The sequence below is a fragment of the Glycine soja genome, chromosome 2, assembly GCF_004193775.1.
Source record: "Glycine soja cultivar W05 chromosome 2, ASM419377v2, whole genome shotgun sequence".
In the NCBI taxonomy this organism is placed as follows: Eukaryota; Viridiplantae; Streptophyta; class Magnoliopsida; order Fabales; family Fabaceae; genus Glycine; species Glycine soja.
The window spans coordinates 8,128,736-8,155,134 of NC_041003.1; the positions used below are offsets into that span (position 1 = coordinate 8,128,736).

General features: G+C 34.2%; 3 protein-coding genes across 4 annotated transcripts; 2 read left to right on the plus strand and 1 right to left on the minus strand.

Moving 5' to 3' along the window:
* The first annotated feature begins 9,665 nt into the window (after nucleotides 1–9,665).
* Nucleotides 9,666–11,732, plus strand: LOC114385188 (dof zinc finger protein DOF2.4-like). 2 transcript variants are annotated; one of them, XM_028345216.1, is made up of 2 exons: nucleotides 9,666–9,862; nucleotides 10,142–11,732. In XM_028345216.1, exons 1-2 carry the CDS (start codon nucleotides 9,809–9,811, stop codon nucleotides 11,198–11,200), a joined length of 1,113 nt encoding a protein of 370 aa, XP_028201017.1. In that variant the 5' UTR covers nucleotides 9,666–9,808; the 3' UTR covers nucleotides 11,201–11,732. The 2 variants fall into 2 exon arrangements, with proteins under 2 accessions (XP_028201017.1, XP_028201011.1); XM_028345210.1 differs by having other exon boundaries at nucleotides 9,667–9,862; nucleotides 10,139–11,732.
* Nucleotides 11,733–19,066: 7,334 nt separating this feature from the next.
* Nucleotides 19,067–20,448, plus strand: LOC114370194. Its single transcript, XM_028327484.1, has 4 exons — nucleotides 19,067–19,177; nucleotides 19,563–19,849; nucleotides 19,981–20,161; nucleotides 20,272–20,448. The coding sequence occupies exons 1-4, from the start codon at nucleotides 19,067–19,069 to the stop codon at nucleotides 20,446–20,448; spliced, it is 756 nt and encodes a 251-aa protein (XP_028183285.1).
* Nucleotides 20,449–21,329: 881 nt separating this feature from the next.
* LOC114370202 lies at nucleotides 21,330–22,568 on the minus strand. The gene is made up of 3 exons (XM_028327493.1): nucleotides 22,125–22,568; nucleotides 22,014–22,049; nucleotides 21,330–21,455 (listed from the first exon to the last, which is right to left on the minus strand). Exons 1-3 carry the CDS (start codon nucleotides 22,566–22,568, stop codon nucleotides 21,330–21,332), a joined length of 606 nt encoding a protein of 201 aa, XP_028183294.1.
* Nucleotides 22,569–26,399: the final 3,831 nt, after the last annotated feature.

Below are 26,399 nucleotides of genomic sequence, written 5' to 3' on the forward strand. Positions count from 1 at the left end.
ACTTGAATGATTTGCAACAATTTATGGAGTGCTATTACGGCATTAATATATCTGGAGAAAAGCTACTTAATTAATTATATGTGAAGAATTATAATGATCTTTGATCATAGCTCTAGTGAGAAATAATGATGAAAGTGTGGAATATTTTGTTTAGCAAGGAATTGAATGAGCAAGGAAGTGACAAAAATGAGCTTGATTATGAAGACAAATGAAAAAGTGAAAAAGGAGGTTGACTATATATAGAAGATTCTCAGCAAGATTTATATCCTATGAAGGCAAATCTCTATGGAATATAGTGTAACTTGTCTTTCACAACTAAAAGCTTATTATATAAAGAAGCACACCCCAAATAACAATAGTATAGCTAACTTGGATCTTCAATTATTTTTTAATCAAATTTGCTTTTATCTATTATCTTTTTTTTTTTAATTTCATGTATTTCGATCGGCTTTGAAGATAGTAAGTTGAGCTTGTTTTTCTGTTTAATTAATTTAGTGGGAAATGGCCGAAATGCAATATAACAAAAGTATGAATTCTTGTATATACATAGAGCTAGCAAGTGATAATGTGCATACATGTATCTCTAGAGAGCATAAACATTTGCGGGGCAGAGGTGTGGAATCAAGAGGTCACAATCTTATCCTAAAATCAAGATTATTTGATGCACACTGCGCATGTGTTCCATCTTCCATGTCGCAGTCCATGCATGGCTGTGGGGCTGCCCCTGCCTTATCATTCATCAAAGATAAAAAAAAAAATTAAAGATAAACATATACCCATTTTCTCTAGTATATATTTTTTTCCACCTATTTTTTTCACATCACTTTTATATATATATATATATATATATATATATATATATATATATATATTTTTTTTTTTTTTTTCCTTTCATCCTGTATATTCCAAAATGGGTTTACTTTTCTTCTTTTCCATATCCATCAAACAAGGGAGGGGACTTGGCTAAGTAAAGTAGGAGTCCCCCCCTAGCCACCATCTGTATGCTGACTGCCATTTCCTTCTTCCTCGATCCCCACAATAACTGGCTGCCTTGTCCACCACTTCCACCATTCTTTGTCCCTCAATTGTCTCCCTCATATTTTGTTTAAACAGTTTTTAAAATACAATTTTAAAATTTCTTAAAACAGGTGGACCTTTGCTTTCTGCATTGAATTCTAATCAAATATTGTATTTTTACAACATAACAACTGGACAATATTTGTATTACTATTTCTAAAAATTTAGAATTACTCTAGTATATATCCATTATTATTATATGCTAATATATATTACGGATACTTTAATCACTTGTCTAATATTTACATGCTTATATCAAATACATTTTAATATATATTGTCATGATCAATAACCGGTAAATAGTTTACAATTTATCAAAAAAAAAAATCCAACAAAAAATTTAATTACTTTAGTTTTTAATATTTCAAAAATTAAAACTAGATTTTAGATTGAAGTTTCAGACGATTATTTTAATTTTTTCAGTTTTAAATCTAAAAAATGTGAGAGTACTCTTTACATTAGATTGTGATGAAAGAATCTCAAATGAAAGCATATATAATAGAATAGAAAAGAAAGCTTTTTAAATGTTTTTATAAGCTATATATGATCGAATTAGATTAAAAATTATCAGATTTAATTTGAACTAAAAATCATACCAGCCACAAATATACTACAATGTGATGTGATTTTTATTAGGAGCGGATCGTTTGATACAAGTCACAGAGTTTGGATAATGCTACTTCCAGAAAGGAAAGGTAAGTCAAGGTAGACGCCAGAAGAATTATCTTGATAAGTCTGAGATTGGTTCAACAAAGAACCAAAAGAGAAGCTCTCACAAAATTTTATCAAATGCCGAAAGTGCTTCCATTGAAAACAAAATCCATACATATTTAGCATGTGCCTTTAAATCAGTTTGGACCAAAATTACAATGAAAAAAGATATAAATAAAAAATAGAACATATTTGGCATGAACCTTCAAATTAGTCTGGGCCTTCAGCAACGATTAATATGCTTAGTAGTGTCTCTGCTTCTGGACTTTCATCCTTCTCCACTTGGGCCTTGTTAAGTATGTATGCTACCATTTGTTGGAGGGTATCCCTGATTGTTTAGTCTTACTCCTGGTTATAGGTCCCTGTATTTGGAAAATTTCAAGATTCTTATCATTTCCTCCTTTTTGGAAAGCATTTGTCCTCAAATGTTCAACATCATCACCTGCAACAAATAGAGTCAAGTTAGTAACATTAAATGAAGAACTTACTTCGTACTCAGTTGGAATATCGGTCATGTAAGCATTTTCATTGATCCTCTCTAGTACTTGGAAAGGTCTGTCTCCTCTAGGTTGAAGTTTGGACTTTCTTTGTTTAGGGAACCTCTCCTCTCTCATGTGTACCCAAACCCAATCACTTGGTTCAAGTACCACTTCCTTCCTGTTCTTGTTGGTTTGTTTGGCATAGCTTTCATTCTTCTTTGCAATTTGAGCCTTTACCTACTCATGCAATCTTTTCACATATTCAACTTTAGCCAGTGCATCCTTATGCTTAAAATCAGAAATGTTAGACAATGGTAACAAATCAAGAGGAGTCAAGGGGTTAAAACCATACACTACTTCGAATGGAGAGTGTTGTATAGTGCTATGTACAACCCTATTGTATGTAAATTCAACATGAGGTAGACATTCTTCCCAACTCTCTATATGCTTTTTAATCACAGCTCTAAGAAGAGAAGACAAAGTTCTGTTTACTACCTCAGTTTGGCCATCAGTTTGAGGGTAACATATGGTGGAAAAGAGAAGCTTTAATCCAACCCTACCCCATAGTGTTCTCCAAAAGTGACTAAGGAACTTGGTGTCTCAGTCTGAAGCAATGCTTCTTGGTAGTCCATGGAGACGCGCCACTTCCTTGAAAAATAAATCAACAACATCAGTCTCTTGGGGATTGCTTTTGTAAGCTATCTTGTTAGGCAATGAAGCTCCTGGAAGAAGGCCAATTTGATGTTCTATGCCTCTTGAAGGTGGCAGTCCATGAGGAATCTCCTTGGGAAAGACATCTTTAAATTCCTGCAATAAGGGTTCAACACTAGGAAAAACAGAAATAGTTAACACATTAGAGTTTTCAGCAGAAACTCTACTGTCTTTGCAATATAGTAGATAGAGCAACTCACAAGCAAGTAACACTTTCCTCACTTCACTCACCTTTGCTACACAATTAAATTTTCTCTCATGTGTATCACTCTTTCTCTCATGTGTATCACTCTTTCCCTCACGTGTATCACTCTTCTTTTTCATATTCCTCTTTGGTGTTTCACTCTTTTCTTTCTCTTATTCTCTCTTTTCTCCCATTCTGATTTGGTCATCACACACTTCTCTAGGGGATAAAGGTTTAAGAATAATTTTCTGGGCATGGTGCTGAAAAGAAATCTTGTTGGTGAAGCCATCATGCATTGCTTTGGTGTCATACTGCCATGGTCTTCCTAATAGTATATGAGTCGCCTCCATTGGAACCACATCATAGAGCACCCTATCATTGTATCTTCCAATGGTGAGACACACCTCAACCCACTGAGTCACCTTTACCTTTTCATCTTCACTAAGTCACTGAAGTTTGATGAGAATCATGAAACTGGCCAAATACAGGCTAAAGGCCCAAGTGGAGAAGGACGAAGGCCTAAGTGGAGAAGGACAAAGCCCCCGAGTGGAGAAGGATGAAGGCCCAAGTGGAGAAGGATGAAGGCCCAGAGGCAAAGACACTATCAAGACTATTAATTGTTGCTGAAGGCCCAAACTAATTTGAAGGCTCAAGTTAAATAAGTTTTTAGTTATAATTTATTTTTATTGTAATTTTGGCCCAAACTATTTAGAAGGCCCATGTCTATTTTTATCTTTTTGTTTAGCTACACTATAAGTATTGGTTTTTGTTTTGAATAAAAAAACTTATCTTCCTTCACCGGAAGTGGCGTCTACCCTGACTTATCTTCCTTCACCGGAAGTGGCGTCTACCCTGACTTATCTTCCTTCATCGGAAGTGGCGTCATCCAAAACCTCCGTAGCCTGTATCAAAGTTTGTATGGCCTAGGATGAGGCTTAGTATCCAAATTCAGTTTGGACACTAACCTGGAACTTGTAACATTGGTACAACTTCCTCCATCAACAATTAAAGAGCAAAGATTACGATTAATTGTGCATCTGGTGTGAAAAATATTTTCTCTTTGGGTGTTGTCCAATGGCTGCATCTGACTTCCCAAGAGCCTCCTCAGCATTAGCATATCACCCTGCATAGCTTCCTCCTCAAGCTATTCTTCCACTTCTTCTACTTCACTGATTTCATATTCACTAGTGATTTCTCCATCTGTCTTCATGATCATGGTCCTCCTAGTTAGACAGTCAGAAGCAATATGTCCTCTGCCTAAGCATTTGAAGAATTTTATGTTTTTGGTACTGGTGTTGGATGATGAGGCAGAATTATGCTTGGTTTCAGCATTGGACACTGCTGACTTTCCATGTGGACTGTACGAGTTGCCTCCTTCCTTCTTGGATCTGTTGGTCCAGTTCTGGTTGAAATTGTTGGATGAGTTCCTTTTTGCTGCACTTCTCCTCTTAAGTTATTGTTCAACCCGTACTACTTTGTGTAGTAAGCCATCCAATTCCACATACTCCTGTAATTCAACAACATCTCTAATGTCAGGATTTAGGCCACTAAGAAAACGAGCCATTGTGTCCTCAGTTTCCTCTTCAATGTTTGCCCTCACTAGTGTCATCTTCATCTCTTTGTAGTACTCCTCCATAGTCAGACTTCCCTGTGACAGCCTCTGGAGCTTCTGTCGCATGGTTCTGTTGTAGCTAGTTAGAACATACCTCTTTCGCATAACCCTTCTCATCTCAGTCCATGTATCTATCTTCCGCCCTTTCTCTCTCATCATCTCTCTTTGATTTTTATTCCACCAAACAAGGGCATAGTTTGAGAATTCAGTTGCTTCTAACTTCACCTTATATTCTTCAGTATAATAATTGCAGTAGAATATATGCTCAATCTTCATCTCCCAGTCAAGGTACGCATATGGATCACTCCTGCCCTTGAAAGGAGGTATATTGAGTTTTACCCCTTCAATTTTGTTCTACCCCTCCATTCGGTTTAGTCCATCATTGACCCTTTTGTTCCCACCATAAGGTCTCCCAGTATTCTGATTCATTTGGTGCTCTAGTCCTTCTATTCGTCTGTAGAGCTCTTCATTGTTACGATTCAGCAAACGTTGCATTTGTGTAGTCATCATGTACAGTAACAAGCGTTGAGATCCATCCAGTTAATGATATTTACCACCACAGTCACCAACTCTTGTCATAATTAAGGAACAGAAAATTCTACAGTAATGTAAACAAAGGTTATAGGACCTCACCACACTCTACTCATGTGTTTCTTTCTTTGATGGTAGTTCACTCGTATTTGATGCTCTCAATATAGACTTTTGTGTGATGTTTTTCACTCTTGCCTTTTACCACTCACTCCCTCTTAAGTTCTTGAATGAATCAAATTAGACACACAATGTAATATAATAGGAAAGACAATTTAATTTCACAACTCAGTAACAAATTTGATTTTGGATAACAGATTTGATTTCGATAGGAGAATTAATTTGGATAATAGATTTGATCTGGATAACAGATTTGATTTGGATAGTAGAATTGATTTGGATAACAGATTTGATTTTGGATAACAGATTTGATTTTGAATACAAATTTGATTTTGATAACAGATTTGGTTAACAAATAGAAGAAACAAAGAAGCTACTTAATCAAAGAGAAGAGAACAAAATTAAAGAAGATGACATATAAACTTTAATTGGTCATAACTTCTGCTACGGTTGTCCATTTGAGACCCACTATATGTCAAAACGCTCAAAATTCAGAGGAGAATCCATGGATTTGGTCTACAATTTTTGCCAAAAAAACGCCTCTAACTACCTCAAACACCCACTTTCTTTCTTTCTTTCTTTTTTCAAGCTTTTTGCAACCTTTTTTCGTTTTTTTTACAATGCTTTTTTTTTTTCAAATTCGTGTAGGATAATTTAGGAAATTCGTTCAATAGGCAAATAGATTCAAGAGCTTACTCCCTAAATTCCTAAATTCTTCCAATAAGCCAAAATCTCCCTAAACAGAATTTGAAACAGAATTCAAACAAATTTTTTTTTGACACAAAATCTGAAAGAAACAAGAACAAGAACCTGACAAGAACAAGAACTAGAACGAAAACAAAAACACAACAAGACGCAAACAAGAACGCAAATAACAAAACATGAACCTGGAAAAATTACAAAGAAAAGGAATTGATAGGATAAAACCTGTATCAAGAGCTAAAACTCTGATACCAGATGATGTGATCCTTACTAGGAGCAGATCGCTTAATACAGGTCACAAAGTTTGGATGACGCCACTTTCAGAGAGGGAAGATAAGTCAGGGTAGACGCCACAAGGATTTCCTTGATAAGTCTGAGATTGGTTCAACAAGGAACCCAGAGAGAAACTCTCACCAAATTTTATCAAATGTAAAAAATGCTTCCATTGAAAACGAAATCCATACATATAGTGTATCTGAATGAAAAATAGAAATATACACGAGTCTTCAAATTGGTTTGGGCCAAAATTACAACGAAAAAATTATAAATAAAATATAGAACATATTTGACATAGGTCTTCAAATTAGTCTGGACCTTTAGTAACGATTAATATGCTTAATAGTGTCTCTGCTTCTGGACCTTCATCCTTCTCCACTTGGGTCTTCTTAAGTATGTTTACTAGCATTTGTTGGAGGATATTTCTAACTATTTAGTTTTATTCCTGATTATAGGTCTCTGTATTTGAACAGTTTCAGAATTCTTATAACTACAATGGGTGAGGCAAAAAGGCTTAAAATCAATTAGAGACTAAATATTCAATTTCCTTCTCATAAAAGATTATTTAACTCGATTTTATTTGTTGAAAAAAGAAGTTGCTAAATAGTTTCTCATGATTATAAATGTAGAACATTTTAATCCTCTCTATTTATTTTTTATTTTAGTTAATATTTTTAGAGACTAATTTGAATTACTAATAATTCTTTTAAAGACTAAATACGTACACATTCTTTTTTAGCGCCTAAAGATGTACTAAAAATTAAATATAACAAAAATAGTAGAAGGACTAAAATATTTTGTTCGTAATCTTAATGAATTATTTGATAATTTCTTTTTCTTAAAGAACAATTAGACAAATGATTTCTCTTTTTTTTTTCAAGGTTCGAATTGGATCGATGTCTACTCCTATATATCTTTCTTCGAAGCACTAAATTCAATAATTCTTGAGCGATTACTTTGATAGTTGGCATAGGGAATCTTGGATTAAGGTTGGAAGCAGATCAGCAGATGCCAACATCTAATGTCCAAATAAAGATCTGGAGCCTGGTTTCAACAATATACATATCATTATTAACATTACAACGATATCATTGTGTAACGACAGTATGCAATTTTACGCATTACATTAACCAGCAAAAAATAAAAATCTTAAAGTTTGACAAGGATATTAATTTGTACGTTTCATTTGTCTGAACTTGAGCACAACCCTCCATCACTTCCGACTCACAAATTGTCATTTCAATTTCAACATAGTTTGGCAGACGACCGGCCAATATGTAAATTTAGTGGTTTAGTGACAACACAATTCACTATTTTTTTTATTACACACAATTCACTATTTTAAAATGGTGGGGGTGGGGGTTTAGATTCTTCACTTGGATCAAAGTAAGTTTTTCTTGTATAAGACAAGTCGGGGTCTAATGGATACTAGCGAAATCGAATTTAATTGTCATGCTTTGATGATATTTGTATGGGTCATTTTTCATAGTAGAATATTTACAGAACCTTGAGAATGAGTGTGTGAGAGTAATGAGGGTGCTGAAACGAAAAGAGAGAGTATGTTAGAATTTAAGACTGTATTTTATTTTATTTTAATTTAATTTAAAGCTTTGATATCTTTTTTTAGCTTCAAACATGTCTTTTTTAATTTTAATTTTAATTTTAATATTTGCAAATTATTTTTGTTGTTATTAGTCTTTCTAAATTATTAATAATGTGGCATATTTATTAACATGACACTCTTGTTAGGTGACATGATATATAATAATCATCAAGATGATGGTGTGATATTTTTACTAATTTGACATGACAATATGATCTAGGTGATGAAATGACATGTGATATCATCAAAGTGCATATGTCATTCTTTTTGTATGAAGACTAAAGACAAAAAAGAAAATTAGAGTTAAAAGCCAAAATACATTAAATTAAAAGAATGAAAAGTACATTTAACTAAGTCTTTATTTTTGTTATAAATTATCTCATTTTATTTTCATGTATATTTTTCTTTAGAAGCAATCATGTTAAATATATGATACGGTCAAACAATAAATATAGGTACTTCTTTTAGTAAGAATTTAAGCCTTTAATTAATTGAATGTAAGTAAAACATCAATCTTTTTCACTAGACTCAACTCACGTTAATATAAAATATATCATTTGATTTCATTGGAAGTTAAAGTGTAGAATTTAAATGCATTTTTAATTTATTTTCTTCTAATTATACATATTTGTTTAACTTTTTTTTAATCTAAATTAACTTATTGTGAATTTTTATAGAATTAATTACTATATATTGGTGAGTTTTTTTTTAATATAGAAATTGAGCTTAAATACTTAAGGAGTTCTCATGCAGACTGTCTAATATCTGAGCTAGATACCTTAATTATTCTTTATACGTATGGTTTTGCTTTTCTTTTTCTTTAAAATAAAATAACTTTCAAGTTCCAATTAGGTTTAATAAATACCCTTTGACTTATAAATATATTTCATAAGAAAGGTGGGAATGGGAAAAGGGAGTAAAATGTCAATTAATTAATCTATAAACAACGTTTGAATTTATATATACCACTGTCTCTTTGTAAGAGCATAAGGGGTACCGGTAATGAATCTTACTACTCTATCATCAGTAATATAATTTGGATATATATTGGTCGATTTTAATCGTAGTAGCGTAGGACTGAAGTATATCACAATATCCAAAAAAAGGTGTCAAATTTTTTATGATACATGCGTATTAATGAATAATTTTACACAAAAACGAAAAAGCTGTTACTACAAAAAAAAAAGTTGAATTAAATAGAGGATAAAAAAAGAAAATAATGACTACTTTTTTTCCTGAGGAGAGCTGGCGGAAGGGAAACAAAGGTACATTCGATTGTGACGCATCCACCGAAGACCTCCCCACCATGAGTCCATGACTCATCACCTTTTTACTTTTACATTCCATATTTATTATTCTAAAATATTTTTTAGGCATAAAAAACCTCACAAGTCATAATACAAAATATATAATATGTTAATCTAAAGCTAGGGCTAGGGTTTCTCTTTCTTAAGTCTTAACATGCATGGCGATTGGAGAGTAAAGTCTTTAATGTTAATGCCACAATAAAAGCAGAAAAGAAAGGTGCTTATAGAATAGGAAACTCGTTTGGTGCTCCTCCGTAATCCCCCAATAATTTTAATAGAAACAAAAAGATCGAGGAGAGATAAATTAAGAACAAAAATAAACAAATAAATTAAATATATAGACACACCCCCACAAGCTCCTTTATCTTTTCCCGTCCCCCTGTGATCTCTTTCTCTGCAACTCTCTCATGTTGATGTGATTCTCCACCCACACACACCACCAAAGAACCCATCAAACTTTTACAAAAGAGAAAGAAAGCTCTCTAATTAACAAGAACTATGGTCTTCCCGTCCCTTCCAATCTATCTAGATCCACCCAACTGGTCACAACAGGTAAGGATTAATTCTTTCATTCTCTCTTCCATTTCTTTTCCCTTTCTTCTTTTTCTTATCATAGCTTCTTCATCAATAAAGCTACCTAAGAATACAATTGATCAGAAAAAAAAATCAGATATTCCTACACATACACTTTATCAATCTTTTTATTTATTTTTCCCTGAATATACTCTCTGTATGTGTGTACACTTGTAGATATTCAATTATGTAGTTTCTTTTTTTTTTCTTTTCTTCTTTTATTGTTTGGCTTACACTTGTAAAAAAAATTCACAGCAGCCTAATCAGCAAGCAGGAATTGGCACTAATAATCCACAGATTCCACCACCTCTGCAGCCGTCACCACCTTCATCGGTGACGACAGGTATCGGAGGTGGTGACTATATTCAAGGCTCTATCAGACCAGGATCAATGGCTGATAGAGCCAGGATGGCCAAGATACACCAACCCGATGCAGCACTCAAATGTCCACGATGTGAATCCACAAACACCAAGTTTTGCTACTACAACAACTACAGCCTCTCACAGCCTCGCCACTTTTGCAAGACTTGTCGTCGTTACTGGACCAGAGGAGGTGCACTCAGGAGCGTGCCAGTTGGAGGTGGCTGCAGAAGGAACAAAAGAAACAAAGGGAACAGTGCTAGATCAAAGTCTCCTATGAAACCTTCAGCAAGTGCTAATTCTTCTTCTAGTGGCTGCACCCCTGATCATGTGATGATGACTCATTTGCCAACTCCAATAACACCAACTCAATTCCCATTCTTGGCCTCTTTACATCATTATAATGGCGACTACGTTTCTGGGGGCATTGGATCTCATTTTGGGGCGATCACAACACCTTTGGTGGCTAGAAATAATGGCAACAACACTAGTGATGTTGAGTTTCAAATTGGTACTAGTTCAGCTTCATCACTTGGTAATATTAGTGGAGGGGCTATGTTGTCAAATAATGGCCTTGGTGATCAGCAATGGAGGTTTAACAATCTGCAACAAGTTCAACATCAGTTCCCTTTCTTGAGTACTAATTTTGAGCCACAAATTGGGGTGTTTCAGTTTGGTGGTGGAGAAAATAACAATGCTGAACCGCCAAGTTATGCAAAGGATCATGGAGGCCGGTTTAATAATATTCGTTCTAAAATGGATTCTATTAATTCTAGTGTAAGTGGAATAGTGCCTCAGCTTAATACAATAAAGCTGGAAGAGAATCAAGGTTTGAGTTTGTCAAAAAATCTCTTGATGACTAGTTCGGGAAATGGTGTACTTTGGAATAATGGAAGTAGTGGCAATGCATGGAGTGAGGTTCCTAGTTTCATTCCTTCACCTAACCACTTGTTGTGATCATTGGAATTAAACTACTCCAATTCTACTGCTTTGCTTTATTTCCTACTCGCCACACAGATTTTTATGATCATAGAAATGATCTAATGTATAAGAGTTATTAGAAGAACCTATTATATCACCTTGCTAACTTTGGAACGGAATTCTACTACCCTCTATGCATGAGTCTTGTCTTTTGAGGATAAATGGGATGGAAGGATAAGAAGATCAGAACACTTTGTGTAACATCAATGTGACGATAAAATGGTACGCAACTCTTCAAGTAATTTCCTTTTTCCATCGTTGGATGTCGTCGTTGATATTTTTTTGTTGTACTCCAAGTATGAACAAGTTGAGCAAAAGTATTGGTGTGTAATTGTTTATATATATGCTTGTGTTGTGATGACATGAGCGGTTAATTAGTTGATATTACTAATTGTGTGAAGCTATGTGGACTAGCCTAGAAGGCTTTTTATATGATGTCATTTTTTTTTATATTTGCTCATTGTTAACGATTTGCACCAGGTATAATGTAAGTTTAAGAAACTTTACACATTAATGTGTCTGACTTCGGATCCTTTTTTTAGTTTTCGTCAAATACAATATTCTTAATTACTGTCATTTTCTATGCAAAAAAGAAAAGATATAGTATATGTGTAATATACCGGCAATTGAAAGCTGCTAACAAAATATTTGAAACAAAGGTAATGGTGATATTTGAGTATAATAATTAATGTGAGAAATTCTAGCAAAATAATAAAGATATGTTGGACTTTTTTTAGTGCTGTGACATTATCCAGTTCAATACTGTTATATATATCATGGTTAGAAAGTCAATGAATTATATATATTTTGAGCGAGTGTGTGAAATTAGTGAATTTTGAAGATGCATTTTCCAACACTTATAAGGTGGTTACCTCTCTCCATCCCCTGCACCTTTTCCTCTCTCACATTATACTAGATATTAGATAAATAATAATCACACACACACACCTTTTCCTCTCTCGCATTATACTAGATATTAGATAAATAATAATCACACTCACACATATTCCTCTTAATTAAGGCCAATATAAAATTAATTTAAAGCATGGAGACTCCCTCGTGCATTAATTTTGTCATGCTAAGCTCTAGTTTGTTCTGACCCACTGCTGCTGGGTAGTACGTTCAACTTGATTTTTTAATCATCTAAATAGAAACTTCAAATTCGTATACTTCTCTTGGTCTCATATTTTGAGAATCACTTTTTCATCTTGGCTACTTATTTTTAACCTTTCACAGAAAAAGCACTTTGAATACATCCAAATTGGGACCATGACAGTGAGAGAAGAGAGTCACGTTGATCTGGTAGAATTGTAGTAATACGAATATGTACTAATTTGGTGTCGAAAATGATTATCAAATTATAAGGAAATTGACCAAATGGATCTATCGTACTTCTTTGTTTTATTATGCGAACTGAGAGCGGTAGCCATGGAAAAGGAGGATATGTTTCATTTGTTGTTAAAGAACCGCCAAAATACCCCTCAAAAACATGCAGCTCCTCTTTCATGCACTACAACTCTAGATATGACTTCAATTCAAAAACAAAAGAACTAATCAAGACAAAGAATAAAACAAAGGAGACATTATCAAAAGCTAGATTTCTAATTTAAACCTTTAAAGGTACAAGACAAAAAACAGGAAAAATGAATTTTGAATTAAAAAAAACAGAAAAAAATGAAATTCTTAATTTAGAAGTCATTTTTTTTTTCAACTAAAAATGCATATAACTAATTATGTTTATTCTTTATTTTCTTCTTTTCTCTCGTCATGCTTAATATTGATGGGAGGCTTGCTAATGCTTAGCACACATCTTTCATTCCTTAATTTTTTTGTTATAAAATAATGGAATAAAGGCACAAGGAAATCAATCTGGTAAAGTAGATTTGTCATAATCTAATTATGATTATGATGTCATTCATATGATAATTGAAGGAGGCTTTAGAGATGGAATCTGAGACTTTAAGTTGTTTGCCTTTTGCAATTTTCAAAGCTAGCTACTTGATTGCTTGCTTACAAGGAATAAAGGTGTCATAACATAGTCAAAAAAGCGAATCTCTCTCTCCCTCTCTCTGTTGGAGGAAGCAGTGAAGGGTGGTTTTTGTTGGTCGGTCGGTCGTAGTATACTGATGGGATAGTGATCACAAAAATGTCTATGGTAATTGTTTCCATAAGGTTCTTATGGGAGACATTATTCATTAAGTATTCCATCGTCACAATTTTATGATTCTAAAAAGTGTTTTGGTGCGCAGAGAAAAAAATATTTATAAATAATTTATAATCGTAACTTAAGTGAGGTAAGACTTTGTAATTTTTGAAATAATAACATGTATATATTTTTTTGAACTTTTTAGAAAAAATTTTGATTGAAAATTAAAGACTAATTAATCTCGATCTTATTCATGTTTTGATTGCTAAGAAAGGAAGAAAAATTAAATTTAGTAATATAAGTTTCATATCTCTTTGTCTCTACTTTAAATATTTCTTCTAATTAAATTCTATTTCCTTCAGTTTTCTTTCATTCAACCATATTATTAACTTAAGGTATATATCAAGATTTATTTAAGAAATAAATTATTTTAATAATTATTTCTTATACACACAAATTTAAAATCAAATTCTTGAGCAACTATTTAAGGAATAAGATTATTTACGAAGAATATAACACCAACATGATACTAATGTATATGCTATATCTGATGATAAAAGCAAAGAAACTTCGAAGAAATAGGTGCTGGTCCACCAGAAGTAGTATAGTAGAAGAAGTAGTAGCAGCAGCAACTAAAGGTAACAATAGCTCGGAATCCCAAGCAAGCATAGTTGCTGATGATGCCCACATGTCTAGGCGTGAATATGTTCTCTCTGTTTCCTTAGCAGCTTTTGCTTTTTATGACGTCCTTCTTCAACATGATCATTCTCTCTCTTTCTTTCCGTGATTCCAATCTATTCCTTCTTGGTTCCAAGGCCTATTGTTGCCCCACATTAGCTCAATCATATAATTGTTAGATTCTTCGTTACTTTTAAATAATTTATATATATCTTCTACTGTATAGAAACGTGGGCATGCAACCTTAACGTTTATTCGGATATTGAAAGAAAGACGTACTTCTTTTTCTTTCTTTAATTTTCTTCAATAAAAGAAATAAGTCTTTTAGAGCATGAAACTGGTTTCGTTACAAGCTATCAAATTCACTGCAAGAAAACCATCTAACTGTTACCTCAGAGATTCTTTCTATTTTAAGTTTATTCTCTCTAAGGGTATGTATGTTTTGGTCATCGATATCGTTGTGAATTCTATATCAATGTATAGTCACTATACGTATAAACTTTACAAATATATTAATTACTTTCTGTAGGAAACTGAGTATAAATATCTCTTCTAGTCTTCTTTACTTTATTCAGTAATCAAATGAGCGAGTCTCCGAAGTACAGTATGCAATTTACTGTAAGATAGTAAATAAGAGAAAAGATCCACCGAAAAAAGATAAAACTATTTCATTTAAGAGTAAAAGCCAAAGAAAATTGCTTTTAGTGCATTAGTCGTTTACTCTCGATTAGTACCTAACTTTGAATTCAAGATCGACCCAGCTTTATGTTGTGGTTAAAAAATATTAATCTGTGAACAAGGGAGTGATCTTAAATATATTCGTAATGAATTAATTCTAATCGATGTGTTCTTTATAAATGAAATTGTCTATTAGTATTTATATATATATATTATCCGATAAACTAATTAAAAATATATCAGTGGAAGTAATACTATAGACAAATATTTTCTTACCATTAGTATATAATGATATTTTTTAGTATATCTCTTACGTATTACACTGTTTATAAGAGAAGTATACCCAGTTAATTAATTCATATAAATAAATAAAATAAGTAACTCATATTTAAGAAAAAGTAATAAGTAAATTTTAAAAATAAAAAAAAAATCAATTTGAAAGTATAAAATTTTGTCATTCAAGACAGAAAAAAATTATTATTATTTGTAAATTCGATATTTAGAAAATAATAAGTAAAGTTTTAGTAAAAGTTCAAAGTGATTAATAGTTTGATAGTTTTAAAATAATAAATACGATTATCTAGGTGTGTTAAAAAGAAAAAAAAATATTATAAATGTCTTTTCTCAAATTATAATCTTATAATTAAAGTTTTTACTTATTATATCATATATACTGGTGAACTAGCATTTAAAAAGTAAATAAAAGACATGAACAATTGTTCGTGTTTGTTTTCATTTGAAGTAAAGCATAATACAAAATTAATTACAGTTTTTTATTTATTTATTTTACTATTGTTACCTAAGATTTTGATTCATTATTGTAAGTGTTTTTTAGAGAATAAAATAAAGTTACAATAATGAAATGAATCATTAAAATTATAGTAGACAACATAATGTATTTTTTGAATTTAGAGATTTTTTCTATCTTGAACTAGGTAGCTTTGAATCATAAAAAATACAACATCTCAGTTATAAATAATCAGTAAAATTTAGTACAATATCTTTCTTCTTCTCTTCTTTTTCGTTAATTGTACAATATCTTATACAATGTAATTAATAAATGTTGATTAATATTTTAAAAAGAAAGCCAAAATAGAATAAGAATAAATTGAGCCTAATATTCATTAGGAGGAAATCAGAATTCAGAATTCAGAAGGGATGCTGCGACTTGCGAACATGAAAGTTACCCTTATTGTGCATCTCATATTCTCATATATCGTAGAGAAAATAAATGTTAATATAAAATTAATAAGTAGAACTAAGTCCTATTACTTATCTACAGATATTAATATAATTTTTTAATAATTGCAATCGTGCGTTTTACAATCACATGTGCTGTCACTTTAACTAATTATGATTTTATATAAATTAATTATAAAATTATTATCTTGGATTTTTTTTAAGCAAAGACATGAATGGTTCGTGTGTTAACGCGCACGCTTTTTTTTTTTTTTTTTTTCTGGGTCTAGATGCACAAACTCTGAAGGCAACTATTGGAGTATTGCTAGGTACACCCAGCAGTTCATGTAAAAAGATGGAACTATTCCTGCTTTTTTTTTTTAAAAAAAAACGCTTCACTCTCCCTCCCTCCCTCCTGTGTTGGCCTTCTTCTTCCTCCATCCCACCATTTTTTTATCTTCTTCCTCACCTCAACTTCGTTTGTTCTTCTTCCTCACCCCTCACCTCACCTCACCCGCGTTCTTGCTTCTCACCTCACCCTCGTCTCAAAAAAGCTTCACAGGCAGCACCCATCATCATCATCCTTCACGTCGCGACTAACGTTTGTTCTCCGCACATGAGCGTCATCTTCTTCCTCCGCAGCGGGAGTCCTTGTTCTACGACCGCGCCTCCGTTGGTGTTGAGTAGCCCAGGCAAATTGAGGGTGGTGTTCTCCCTCGGTGCGTCAGCATTGTCGAGGTAAGCACCATTGTCTCTTCCTTTGTCGTCGTTTGTAGTTGATCCGTATAGGTTTATAGGTGATCCGTAAGTTGTAGTTGGCAGTAAAGTCTGATATAAATCTAGTTGATCCGTAAGTGTGTGACAGATCAAGTTGATATGTATGAAGCTTACGGATCAACCTGATCCGCGAGCTTCAATTTTAATTTTTAAAATTGGCAAATATTTGATAAATAGTGATTTTTTTAATTAGGATTTAGGGTTAGTTGATTAAGTTTATAATATATAGTTTGAAATTTGGTTTTGAGGCTTTTTTGTTTTGTACTGTAGAGTGCCTGATGTTGTATATTATAATCTTGGAACTTGTTGAGGCTTTTTTGGTTTGAATTGAAGTTTACTATGCATACTATATTTTATTTGTTTCTATTTTAATTGTTATCATTCACTTTTGAGGGTTAAGAAATAGTTTGAACATCACAATTATCTTTGTTGAAAAACCACCTTATAAGTGGAGTTAATGGTTGCATATGTGTTCCATTTGAAGCTTCCACTTTCATGTTACAAATGTTGCATCTTCACTTAACAAGTTAGGCTGTAAGGAGTATTGCTCCTTGAAATAGTGTCGAGTCACAAGCTGATGTCTTTGTGCCCCAGAAATTATCTTGAAACATACTCTCGTTTTTCTCTTGGTTACCTTCAAGGTTAGAAGGTAGAAAACATATTCCACCATGGGCAGCATTATGTGATGATTTAAACCTTTTTGATGAATAGTATTCATCTGAATTAGGATAATTATTATAAATTGTTAAAATATCCACAATATTGTCATCCTGTAATGATTTCAGAAGAAAGTAAGCAGATGAATTCAATTCTTGAAGAGCTCAAAATAAAGTAAACAAATATAAGAAACTGAAGAAAAAAGTACTTATGATTCTGAAATCCTAGGGTGTATGTTAGGCAAGAGATGCAAGGAAGGGTAAAAATGGGTACATAAATAGATTGGTTTATCTCCATTTTGTTCCCTTTCCTAACTATTCCCTTCATCAAAGCATGCTATAAAGTATCAGCCGTGAATCATTCATGATCATGAATGACAACAAAATGTGACATAACCTATAGATCCAATGCAAAAATATGGCAACATTCCCATAACCACAATGCACACTACAATTTTAACCTATAGATCCAATGCCACTTCACAAACAAATGGAGATACTCTCCCCAGTATTATTTGAACTTGATAAATGTTTACCAGTTTAGAGATGACTTCAACATATGTATCACTGCTTTCAAAGTATACCCTTTTAAATGACTCTGATTGGGTAGAGCTATTGACAAAATCATGATTATTTTCTTCATTGATCACTATACTTTCATCGGCTAAGATTAAATTTAGGAGTACTATACTTTCATTGATCACCATTCATAATTAAGGAGTATTATACAAATTAAATTTTCCTTGCCAAACCATGCATATTGATGGTTGCACAATATTTGTCCTGTTCACCCTCAAACCAATGACACGTAAGCATCAAAAACCTTAAGTCACCATAATAGTCTAAATCAATTATGTCATTGATTGCTCCATAATAAGTGTTACACCTAAATAATTGACTGAATGACAACCCTACAATCAATGAAATCCTAACAACTTGCATGACTTTAAGTCAATGAAATTTGCGTTAGACCAATGAAATTTGAGTGAATGAAATTAGTGATGGAATTTGTGGTAGACATTTGCAGTTCATGGTTAGGACTAGAGGGTTAGGTCATGCCTTAGGTGACGTTACTGGCAGAGGTGTGGGCAAAGGAGATCGTGATGATTCCGATGATGCTCTGCAGTGTCGACGGCCTACCGCATCCGCACGCAGGCAATGAGTACCTGTCACTGTTGTGGACGATGAGCCAGTGGTCCTTGTGACAGAGGCTAATGGAGCTTCGGTTGAGGTTGACGTATATGCGGATAAGCCCATGGCAGGAGGTGACGTACGAGACACTAGGGCAGACACTCCTGCAAACACCGACGCACAGGCTGTTGAGGATGAGCCTAAGGGATTTCCGGGTGATCCGAGCGACCCATCCGTGCTGACCGAGTATGCAGATCATGTTGCAGGCAGCGTATGGACGGGAGAGGTATTTATAATATTGAATTTTAGTTAGTTGTTAATTATACTTTATCATTGAAATTTGTTTTCCTTTAAAAGATGATGTTAATGAATTGTGTGTTCCTTTATACTTCAATTCAGGAGCGTCCTGAGTTGAAGTTATCCTCTCACGGGAGGAAGGTGCATAGTTTAGGCAGGCCTGTTCCTGCCATTGAGGGGCTAGTTGTTGGGACATGACTAAGTCCTCTGATCGCATGTTTGATAAACACTTGCGATCGGGGACTTTTGTTGTCGTTTATCGAGCGGTGGCACCGGGAGACTTCTAGTTTCCATCTCCCTATGGGAGAGGTGACGATCACGCTAGACGATGCGGTACAGATGCTGGTGGAGTTATTGATGGTCACTGCAGAGGCTGCCAGGGCTGAAACAGGGCAATGTCGTGGACCGTATGTATGCCTGCAATGGATACGTGATATCTATCAACGTCGATGCCAGGCCAGACATTGGACAGCTGCGGCTCGCACGTTTCATCTTCATCTTCTGGGTTGCACTCTTTTTGCTAACAAGAGTGCAACCCATGTTCATGTTGTGTTTTTGGAGGCCCTTCGTGACCTCAGTTAGACTAGGAGGTACGCCTGGGGAGTAGTTGCGTTGGTGCATATGTACGACCACCTGAATGATGCTTTTATCAGCACCAGTCGACAGTTTGGTGATTACATCACGCTGTTGTAGGTAACAAACATGTTTTTGATTCGTTGAGATTCAACAATGTTTAACTTGAAATTTTTTTAGACTTTCATTATTAATTTTTATGATTTTCATGTTATCTCTGTAGTGCTGGATATACGAGCACTTTCCCTCAATCGCGGAGTCTACTGTTGATCCAAACTACGACGAGGATTCACCGCGTGCCTGTAGTTGGATTGCTACGAAGAAGACCGTGAAGAGCATACGTACACTGATGTACAGGGAACGCCTGGACCGACTCCGGATTTCAGATGTCTGTTGGATCCCATATGGGGAGCACCGACCGGTCCAAGACTTCCATATGATTTCATGTTATTCCGGTCTGCTGCGCTGGGGGCTCGTTTTTGTGTATTACCGATCAGAGAGGGTCATGCGGTAGTTTGGATACACCCAGACCAGTCCTGCTCCACCTGTCGATTCATGGGTGTTGTTTGATGATACACACGATAGGTGGATGCACTATTCGGACCATATGGCTGCAACATGTGACATCTGTGTTTTGCCAGGGCAGTGTGCCAGCGACTACATGGACTGGTTCTTCCGTATTTCACATCCATTCATGACACCGGGCCAGCCATCAGATCCTCTGGCAGATGGTCATGCTATGCAGCCCAGAGTTATCCTTTAGGATCCAGAGACAGATATTCGTCCGATCACGAAGCCAGCAGTACCGTCGACATCTGCAAGGTCGGATGTCGACGACCCGAGACATGCAGTGGTAAGTGTTACTAATAATTTACGTCATTTACGTCAATTTTTTCATAGTAATTATCTAATTTGTTTTTTGTATTTAACAGGAAGCTTGTGATGCGATTGCGAAAAGGTTGGAGCGCCATCTCAACCTAGGGGTGGTCACGCTAGGCACATCGACACATGAGGTGATCGAAGAATGCCTCAAGATTGTCATGAGTGTCATAAAAGACCAACTAGTATATGTTAGGTCTCGACGCAGGCGGCACACGGATCAGTCGTAGTTTATTTACACATTTTATATTGAAATTCGATGTATATACATTTATTGTACTTGAACCAATTTCATTAGTAATGTTAGTTTTATTTATTTCCATTTTTGTTGTTCAAAGACCTTGGTCAATCTTTACAAAGTTTAATGAACAAAAATAATAAATATGGAAAATATTATAGTATAAAATTATTATAAATTATAAAATTTATTTCCATTTATTGTACTAATATATATAAAATTTTAAAAATAGATTATATAATATATTAATAATATAAAAATATTATAAATTATAAATTCAACACCCATGCATAACACGGAATATTACGCTAATATTGTCGAATATGTTTGCCTCACATTCACATCAATGATTGTGTATTCTAGTTAAAGAAAAGGCTAAAACATTGACATAAGTATATTAAATCCTTCAAAAGCAATTTATTCCACAGTTAAAGTATATGTAAAATACGATAGCTTTGCACATAGCAACTATATATATTAAATCAAAACTTAGAACATTCATTTTACCCTAGAAGCCTGAAGTCACCACGTTCAGTAGTTGAAGCATTATACATTATATTGAATTAATAATTGACTCATATAATTTATTTATTTTCTTAATTTCCATATTTTACATTAGAGTTAAATATACTTTGTTAACTATTTTTTATCAGTTCAACATTAAATTATTTTTAATTTATGACGAAATATATTTTAATTAAATTTTAATTTTATAGTAGTTTCTTTTAAAAAAATGAACTACTTGAGTTTAAATAATTTGTCTAATTGGAATCATAACCATTAATTGTTATTTTTCGTTTGTTGTACTTGTTTTTTTTATATTTAAAATAAATTTGCAACACCGACAAAAAGTAAAAGTAATACAAATCAAATTTAACAGAGAACAACAAGTCGTCTTCCATAAACTGTTAGGTACTTGAATGGGAACTGGAGTATTCTGATTTTTAACGTTTGAAAATCACAACCGTTAGGTACTTGAATGGGAACTAGAGTGGAAGCCTGAAAACAAACACCATTATCGTTGTGAATAATGAATCCATTTGGAAAAATAAAACCTAATATGGATGAAGGACGTAACAAATATACAAAAACACATAAATGTAATGTGAAAATCCAATTCAAAACGATCAGTCATTATAAATTACATGTTCAATCATCATTTATGTGAAGATAGTCTCTCTTGAACATCACGAAACTCTTGTAATGCTGCATTCTACTAATATATAGAGTTGGCCACTGTTTCGCCCGAGGATGACAATTGCTAGACCATAACAATGCCACAAGCGGTAAAGGACAACGTTCTTTTAAATAAACCTGTTGTACATGGGAAAAAAGTGTTAACTCAATCCTACAAAACTCATTGCATAAATATAAAAAAGCACTTCATATCTACAATGTACCTCAACAAAATGATTGTCATACACATGACCGATACAAATTATACGATGCAATGAAGAATTTGCCAGCGGTTGACTTCTAAGAGGAAAGAATGTCATGCTTTGTTGTTTAGACAAGGATACAATGATTACATTGTATCTTTGATGCAATGGCATGTACCATGTCCGTTATATCCATCCACTTATCCGTAGTCACCTAAATGAAACAAATATACACATCAAACTTAATTGTAAAGTTAAGTATTAAAAAGCAAAAACATAAGTTACATACCTTGGTTAACCCATCAACATCTAGTGACATCCTTAATTCCTCAAATCTCTTCGTGCCACCAAAGAGCCGGGTATAGTCTTCTGAGAATTTCCCAAGTTCTTTAAGAAGATGGTAGCGGACCACCGACCAAGAGTCTTCATCCATACCTAATAAACCGACAACTGACCGATATCCACAGTTATCATCAGCTTTGACATCAACAATCTTATCAATGGAGTCGTGCATAAATGGCTGAAACTGATCCAACATGGGCATCATCGTTCTTTGATTCGGTTGCTCAGAGGATAATGTAGTACGCCTCACCGAAGAATTGCTATTTTGCATAGATTCAAAGGCATCTACATACTCCCAGTAAGATAGATCACACTTTGTTGACCTTGGGTTCCTGCTCATAGGTTTCTTCGGTGCCTGCTTTATGTTAACCTTTGCTGGAGGAGGACACATCGAATTCTGATCAGGGTATGAAATTTCCCAAAGTTTAGTCTTCAGAGTAAACTTGCCACAAACATCAAGTTCTTCGAATCTTTTGGATATTGTTTCTATTTCTGCCTTGATGCTCACTTCGGGCTTAGATAACCTTTGGTCAAAAAACTTAGTCTCCTCCAAAACATATGGATTGAATCCAGTGGGATGCAACCACCAACATATTTGGATAGCTCAGAAGCACAAGGAAGACCAAGTGTGGTTCTCACCACACAACCACAACTTGAAGGATTCTTGCAAGCGTAGTCAACACGCTTTAATTCAACAACAATCTGATTTAAAGCATACCTTGAAACCATTCCAAGAAGCCTCATGTATATGGTTTTTTTGAAGACATGTCCAACGACATTTGTACTTGTTTCAAATGATGCTTTAATCTCCATGTGCTGCAACGTAATCATGTTGTTCATGACATCCCACACACTGCATAAGTCTCCAAGGCTATTTTGTAACAATCTTTTTAAAGACGAGTGAGCAGATTCAACCCTACATTTCAAATACACAAATAAAAATAAACATATACAACAATACAATTCCATCAATTCATCAACGTTAATAGAAATAGTTGAACAATTTCATACCTGTTTTTTGTTGTGTTTCTTAAGTGCATCACCTTATTAGTCCAAGCGGAAACAAATTTTTCCTTGTGTGGTATTATCCATGTTTCCTTGACATAGTCAACAAACATTAGTCAAGGTAAGCAAGCCATTTCGAACTTTTTCAGGCATTCATCAAACTGTTGTTCTGAAGGACAATCAATTAGACATCCCCAACAATCCATGACATAATCCCAAACATTTTTTTTCCCAATTAGTGATTTACATTTGGCATTCACATTCTTGTTTATGTGAAAGCTGCACAACAAATTTGTACAATCAAGGAATACAACCTTCACTGCATTCATCAATGCTTGGTCTCTTTTAGTGACAATAACTCTAAGGAGGGCATCACGCTTTAGAAAAAGGCCTCGGAAACGTTGTAAAGCCCAGACCACATTATTAACGTGTTCACCCTCCACATATGCAAAACCGGTAGAGAATGTCATCCCAGTCGGTGTCACCCCAACAAAATCAAGCAATGGGAGTCTATACCGGTTTGTTTTGTAGGTGCTGTCTATCAAAAACACCAAATTACATGTGTTGACTAACTTCACTGCATCAGGGTGACACTGTGGAAGCAAAACTTTCCAAGTTTATTTTGATGATGTCAAAAGACTCAAGTCAAGAATCAATAGTCAAACAAGTTTTAAGAATCAAAGAGTCCTTCAATCAAGAATCAAGATTCAAGAGAAGACTCAAGATATGCAAGAACTTCAAGAAAAGCATCAAGATAAGTATAAAAAGATTTTTTTCAAAAGAAAAGATTGAATAGCACAATTTTGTTCAAGAGAATTTTCCAAAGAAAATCTTTTACCAAGATTTTTACTCTCTGGTAATCGATTACCAGAAGACAGTAATCGATTATCAGTAGTCAACATTCTTTTCAAACTGATTTACAAAGCAGTAATCAATTACTATGATCATGTAATCGATTACCAATGTTTTTGAACGTTGAGATTTCAAATTTCAAGAGTCACAACTTGTGATAAAACATTTTCAAACTTGTGTAATCAATTACACAATATATGTAATCGATTACCAGTGTTTCTAAATGTTTTGATTTTTAAATTTAAACATGAAGAGTCGCATCTGTTGATGTGTAATCGATTACACTATGATGGTAATCGATTACCAGTGACTTATTTTGAAAAATAAATTACCAAAAGTCACAATTCTTAAAGTGACTAATTTCTGAAAATTTTTTAAGAGTCACAACTTTTAAAGTGACTAGTTTTCAAAAAGAGTCAACTTTTAAAGTGACTAGTTTTTCAAAAGAGTCACAACTTTTAAAGTGACTAGTTTTAAAGAAATTTCCTAGAGTCACAAACTTTAACTTGAGTCATCAAATGACTATAAATATGTGACCATGGCATGAATTTCAAAAACAGATTCCTTTCATTCTAAAAGAGATTCCTTTCATTCTAAAATAGATTCCTTTAGTCAGGACACATTAATAATTAATTCAACCTCCCCCTTCTTAATTATTCCGAGGCCACTTGATCCAACAGACACCAAAAGATATCACGAACAACGTCTTCATCCTTTATTCTGTGTCAATGAATATACTGATCACGTTTAAGAAGCTTCATCAGATGTTGCATTTCAATATCGCTTCCTCTTATGGAAGAACGAAATGCACTTCTTGCATTGTATATATGTTTAATGGTCGTACAACTATTGGCATTGTGTTCCTTCAAAGTCAGCAGAATGTTTCTTGGCTTCACCATGGACTTCGTCATATCAGCAATAACTGTTTTTTCAGCTTTAGTCAATTGCCCTGCATATGGATGTCCAACTAATAAGTTGGCCAATTCATGATTATGCACTACACAAATCAACTTCACCATCCAGCCTTCTCCTCCAACCACTGGCTTGCAACGAAGCTTGAAGGGACACCCACATTTCCTATTCCCAGTGTCTCTTCTGATAAATTATTTTTTCCTACACCTATACCCGTCACTCCTTTCACAGCCAATTAACACAAACGAAGTCCTTCCTCTACTACCTGTGTTTGTGTCCGACCTTATAATCACCGCCACAAATCCGTATTCATGAGCAACGGATCAAGCCTACCGCAAAACATCCTCTCGGCTGTCAAACACCTACAAAGCAATCCACATAATTTAAGTTTTCTACCAGTATTCATTTTATTAAATCACTCACAAACATGAACATTATAACCTGAGAAGTATTGAACACATTGAAACAATCAACATGTGGTTCATTCACACCACATGCTTCTTTATTTTGATAATCCATATCCGCTTCTTCAGACATTATACTTTCATACATCCACTGATCTTTGTCCATCTAACCAACTTAAATAAAAAATGACCATACAAACAAATTAATAATTAAAAAAATGAAACTTAATTAAAAAACCATAAAATTTTAAAAAACATTACTCTTACGGATCAACTTGATCCGTAATAGGATTTTATCAACCTACTTACGGATCAACTTGATTCATAAGTAACTTCCGGATCAACTTGATCCGTAATAGATTTATGGATCAACTTGATCCGCCAGCTGATTTGAAACACGTACGGATCAACTTGATCCGTCAGTCTTTTATGGATCAAGTTGATTCGTAAGTGACTTACGGATCAAGTTGATGCGTACGTGTCCCATAACAACTGTCGGATCAAGTTGATCCGTAAATCTATTACAGATCAAGTTAATCCGTAACTGATCCATACGTCCCCGACAAAGGCACCACCATCTACGTACCTCGTATGTCATCGAAGACCACCGCAACGCTCAACACCAGTAGCTTCACCTTCACCGCACCTAACCATTCACAATGAACCGATGAACCGGAGACAATGCCGCACCAAAAACAGAAAACGAGAGAAATAGAAGCAACAAAAATGGCGTACGGTGCATTTTCGGGAAAAAATGTTTACAATGAAGAAAGAAGCCAGAGGCATTCTTGCCATTTAAAAAAATTGTTGGGTGCACCTAGCAACACCCCAACTACTGTGTGTAAATGGGCTTGATTAGAAAATGGCCTTGCCTCTTGAGAAAACCTTAAGAAAAAGGCCTTGGCTCCAACAAGAGGTACTGAGATACTTGCTTCAACCTAAAAAACACTTGCTAATTATTTGTTTTGGTGCATGTTAAATGCATTAGGGACACACAAAAACAAATAATGAGGTATGTTAAGTAATACCCAAAACATTTTCAGTTGAGT